At 36.0% G+C, this 5,076-nt stretch overlaps 1 protein-coding gene across 1 annotated transcript in view; it reads right to left on the bottom strand.

The window, feature by feature from the left end:
- HELB (helicase (DNA) B) overlaps nt 1–5,076 on the bottom strand; it is a 41,156-nt gene that overhangs the window by 28,770 nt on the left and 7,310 nt on the right. The window contains 2 exon segments of the mRNA XM_012642011.1: nt 327–789; nt 3,976–4,854. Of these exon segments, the coding sequence (XP_012497465.1) occupies nt 327–789; nt 3,976–4,854 (1,342 nt within the window).

Here is a 5,076-nt window from a genome sequence, read left to right as displayed (position 1 = left end):
TTTTTTTTGTCTTGAAACAAACAAACAAATCTAGAGATAAGAAAAATATGTACTGGGTGGAAATAAGGAGAATGCTTAAGCCATTAATAGAACTAACTGCATAGAAACTATCCTCAAATATCTAAAAAACTGTATTTATATACAATTTGATTCTCAAATTGCAATTTTTTATCCATTAAATCATACAGTCTACAGATCATTACTACTCAACAGAACCTAACTGAACCTCATCAGAATTTAAAGGACTTAAGAGGCTGGTGAGGTCAATTTGAGTTATATTAGCTTAACATTATAAAATAACTTTTAAGTGGTTTATAATTCAGACTTTTTACTGTTTCCTGATTTACTCTGAGTTTGTGATATTTTTACTATTTTAATAGCCATCATTTAGGTGATTAGCAGTAACCTTTCACATCCTAGCCTGGTTAATGTCCTGGCCAAAACAAAGAACCACCCAAGCTGATTAGGAGAATGGTCAGTTTTAACTCAGTGTAGCTTTGGTATGAATTCTGAGAAATGGTTTTCCATCTTTAGGAAATGATACAGTAAAATGATACCGACTAACCACAATATTTTGAACAAAACTTTAGAATTCCAATAATATTTTAACTTACCAAGGATAATAAGCTTTTTAAGTTTGGAGTGCTCACATAATAAATTTAAAACAGATTTGAAGATTCCTACAGATACCAAACTCCCTTCATCCACAACCAGAACTCTAACCGAAGCAAATTTCCATGGCCTGTCGTTGGTCATCTTATTTTTCCACACATAGAAGCTATAATTGACCTACAAGCAAAGTATGGCATTTCTAAAGTCGGGTTATAACATTTATAAAAATAAATTAACAGGAAGTTATTTTAAAACAAAACTCTTAATTTGGGGGGTGGAGTAGAGAAACACAGGGAAAAGGCTAAAGAAACAGAATACAAAAATTATAGGGATGAATATTCAGAAAAAGACATATTAAAGAAATCTAAAAACAAAAAATGATGAAATAGTTTTTAAAAATTGCCTCCTAATGAGTAGTGTGTTTAATTTAATAAGTTTCACACACAGCACCATTCCACTGCAACAATCTCAACACTTCTCTCATCACTAGAGACCAGAGAAAGCACCCTATTCTTTTCCATTCCCAAATAAACATTCTCTTGGCCTTCTGAAATACCCAACTTCAGCCCTCCTCTTCTAACTATATTACCCCATTCTGGAAATAAAGTGCTGTTTTCTCAGCATAATTATAAAAATACTACTTTTTCTTTCAAGTATTCTAAGCTTCTTAGCTTCCTCACCTCTTCAACATTTTAAAACCTCACCACCTCCTCAACAACAACTAAACAGCAAAACTACTTGTTACGAAGGTAATACTATTATTTTTAAAATTCAACTAAGAAAAAAATTGGTTACAAAATTGCAACCAGAGAATATTCAACATTTTAGTGTAGATCATTTGAAAAATGGTTCTCTGTTATAAATGTGGATATTTATAGGTTGAGTATTCCTAATCTGAAAATTTGAAATCTAGAATGCTCCAAAATCCTTAACCTTTTTTGAGTGCCAACATAACGCTCAAAGGAAAAGCTCATTGGAGCATTTCAGATTTCGGATTTTGAACCTGTATGTATATACAGATTTTTAAAATGGTATCATACTGTTATTTAATTTTTCTACCAAAACTAGATTCAACATGTCTATTAAGTAAAGTCTTCATATTTCCCACCCAAAAGTATCAGTTCCTTTCAACAAAACTCTCATTGTCTCAGGGGCCATGTCTCGTAATAGTACGTTTGGAATTACCTCTGATTGTTGCCTTTCTCTTATTTTATACATTCAATAGTTATCTTAGAAATGCCTGATTGACACTTTCCCCACTGTATTTCCAGTGCTACCAACTCAATACAGGCCCCATCTATGAGCACCTTAAGGACTCCAATAGTTTTGTAGCCAGGTTCCCCTATACACTAGCTCAAGATGGGACTGCCAAATAAAATTTGGGATACCCAGTTAAATTTAAACTTCAAACACACAATAAAAGGCTTTTTAGTATAAGAGTGTCCATGAAATATTTGGTATTGACACATACTTACACTAAAAAATTATTTGTATTTTTATTTGCTATATCTGACAACCCTAGTCCAAGGATGATAAATAAGTGGTATAAATGCTACTCCAATGCTCTTTCTGTGCTCTTGAACTCTCTCTTGAGCCCTTGAACTCTCTCTTGAGCCTAAATGTGGCTTCAGAAATGTTCTCTTAGCATCCAAGCAGATATTAAGATATTACCAATTAATCAGAGTTTACACATAAGATGAAATTTAATAATGATCCCTCTGGGTCTTTCCCCTTCTAATTCGATCCTTCAGACTAATTAGACATGAAAGTCACAGTACAAAAAAATCATAAACTGGTCAGAAGACTCTTCTACCCATAAAACACGCTGAATTTCTCCAGGTCTCCATTCATTCATGTAATAAATAAAGGTAATGGGCAAAATAAATTTTGAGATGCCTCGTGGCTATGTAATTCTATATGGTCTTCCTTAAAGCTGTTTTCTCTATTTCACTCTCTTGCTTAGGAACCTAAATTGCTCTCTAGTAACTAAACTTAAATTTTGTTGTTAGATGTGCAACACCCATAATAAATGAGGAAGTTACGGCACCATGGAAAGAGCAATGAACTGGGAAATCACAATTCCAGTCCTAGTTCTGCACCTAACTGACATCTTGGACAAGTTGTTTAACACCCCCAAACTTCAGTTGGCTTTTCTATAAAAGTGGAGATAACATCGCTGTATCAAGGATTTCATGACATAAGTCAAAATACTTTAATAATTTTAAAGCTTGAATTCACTGTCTAAACCAATTTTAATTTCCATTATTCTGCCACACAAACTTTATCCCAATCAGTGAAGTCACCTTAAAACCCTCTATACACACTATGATCATATTCCTCAATGCCTGTGAAAGGCCTTTCCCCTAAATAAAATACCCTTCTCCCCACCTAGCCTCCACGTCCTTCAGGGTCCAATTCAATTACCTTCTTCAAAAATCTTCCAACTACCAAGTTCCTTTATCTATAAAATGGCAGGTCAGGGCTAGAGGAACCTCCCCCAACTCTTTACAAGCTTAAACTCCACAACTCTTAATTGCAGCTCATACTATTTTCTTCAAGAATATGACTTCGTTTGAAATTTTTATTATGTGACTATTATTTGCCAGGCACTATTCTAGGTGAAGGAAATAAAGAACTACACCAAATGATCAAAATCTTCACTTTCATTCTACAAAGTATAAACCAGTTCCTTCCATTTCTAGATGCTACTCAAATATGGTCTGTGAACATGTTTGCAACAAGTCCCCATGAGAAACAGACAATTGTGCCAGGATCTAAACTAACTACGTCAATTAAGCACACACTTTGGCTCAACTGACATTTTTTTCATTAAGACTTTTTTTCGTTAAGACAGAGTCTCACTCTGTCGCCCCAGCTAGAGTGCAGTGGCATCATCATAGCTCACTGCAACCTCAAAATCCTTGGATCAAACGATCCTCCTGCCTCAGTCCCTAACCCACCTCCCAGTAGCTGGGACTACAGGTGTGGGCCACCATGCCTCGCTGACTTTTTCTACTTTTAGGTCTTGCTCTTGCTCAGGCTGGTCTCAAACTCCTGACCTTAAGCTATCCTCTCACCTTGGTCTCCCAGAGTGCTAGGATTACAGCCACCATGCCCAGCCAAGACTTTCTCAATGAAGGAAGTAGCGCACTGATTTGCTCTCTGGCACATGCTCCTTTCTCACTACAAACCAGTAACAGTTTACAGATGGAGTGTTTTGAAAATAGTACTGATCTAAATGATTAATTTAGATCAGTAAGACAGAGATCTATCTAGGAGACGGTCAATAAATAACCACTGATTGTTATAAGTTTGTCATTAAGGCAAATGTTTTATCTACTGATGAAATGTCAAAGGTTTTACCTGACATAGCGTATACGCATGGAAACCAGTTTTCTGTCTCAGTAAGCCAGTTGCTTTCCCTGTAGGTGCTGTGAGCAAAACTTCTATAGCCTTGACGGCATCCGGCTGGCTTTGCTCAGTAAAGGTAATCCATTCTTCTGGGACATCCTGGTCTTGCTCAAAATCTTCACATGCTTTTTTTACTTCTCTTTCTTCCAACTGCTCTATATGCTTAAAAAGATGGCTAACAATTGTGGTCTTCCCACAACCACCTTTCCCACTTATGACTGTCACAGCATTAGAGCAAATCATTTCCAAAGCAGCTACCTGATCCTGATCCAGTTGGACTTCACTGATTTCTGCATTAATTTCATTGTCACCATTAGTCCAGATATGGTCACCACTGTCCTGTGAGTCTGCAATATCCACAGGATTTTCTAATCTTGTTTCATCAGGTTTGCTTTCACTCGATGCATCATCACTTCTTGAATTCTCAGGTTTTGTGGTGTGAATAGATGCAAGCACCTTTTTGACATCAACATGTAAGTGCCACGGAGGACTCTTCATCAAGTCACATATTGAAAAGGCAATGCTTCTTTCAGCCTGGTAAAGGTCATAAGGGAAGACACAGGCCTTCTCACATGCTACCACACCAATATCCTTCAAAAACTTCAGTGACTCCCAAGCATCATGAAATGACATATGCTCTGACAGTATTGAAGTTAAGTCAGCTTCTTCAACGTATGTGTGCCCATGCTCTCTACACATCTGCTTCAGTTTAGAATACATGATTAATGCATTCTTCTCCAAATCAGTCATCAGCTGGAGAAGAGACGTGCACTGACAAAATGCCATCCAACTTGCCTCACATCGCAAAAGTTTCAATTCTCTGTAGGTTATCTTTAAGAAATAAAGTTCAAGTTGCTTTATAAAAATTGTAAATGTTGATGAATATTATTAGAATTACAGTAAAAACTATGTTATTTGTTAATAATCTTAAGTCCCAGAAGACATGACTTTTAACTATAGAACTAACATCACTAACTTTTTTAACACATGACTGCCACACTAGAAAACACAATTTTTTCCCTGGAGTTTTACTATAAAATGAAAAAAAAAAAA

Source organism: Propithecus coquereli, unplaced genomic scaffold, assembly GCF_000956105.1.
Source record: "Propithecus coquereli isolate 6110/MARCELLA unplaced genomic scaffold, Pcoq_1.0 Scaffold172, whole genome shotgun sequence".
NCBI classification, from domain to species: Eukaryota; Metazoa; Chordata; class Mammalia; order Primates; family Indriidae; genus Propithecus; species Propithecus coquereli.
Note: the sequence above shows the minus strand (reverse complement) of the source record. Positions and strands in the feature narration are given on the sequence as shown.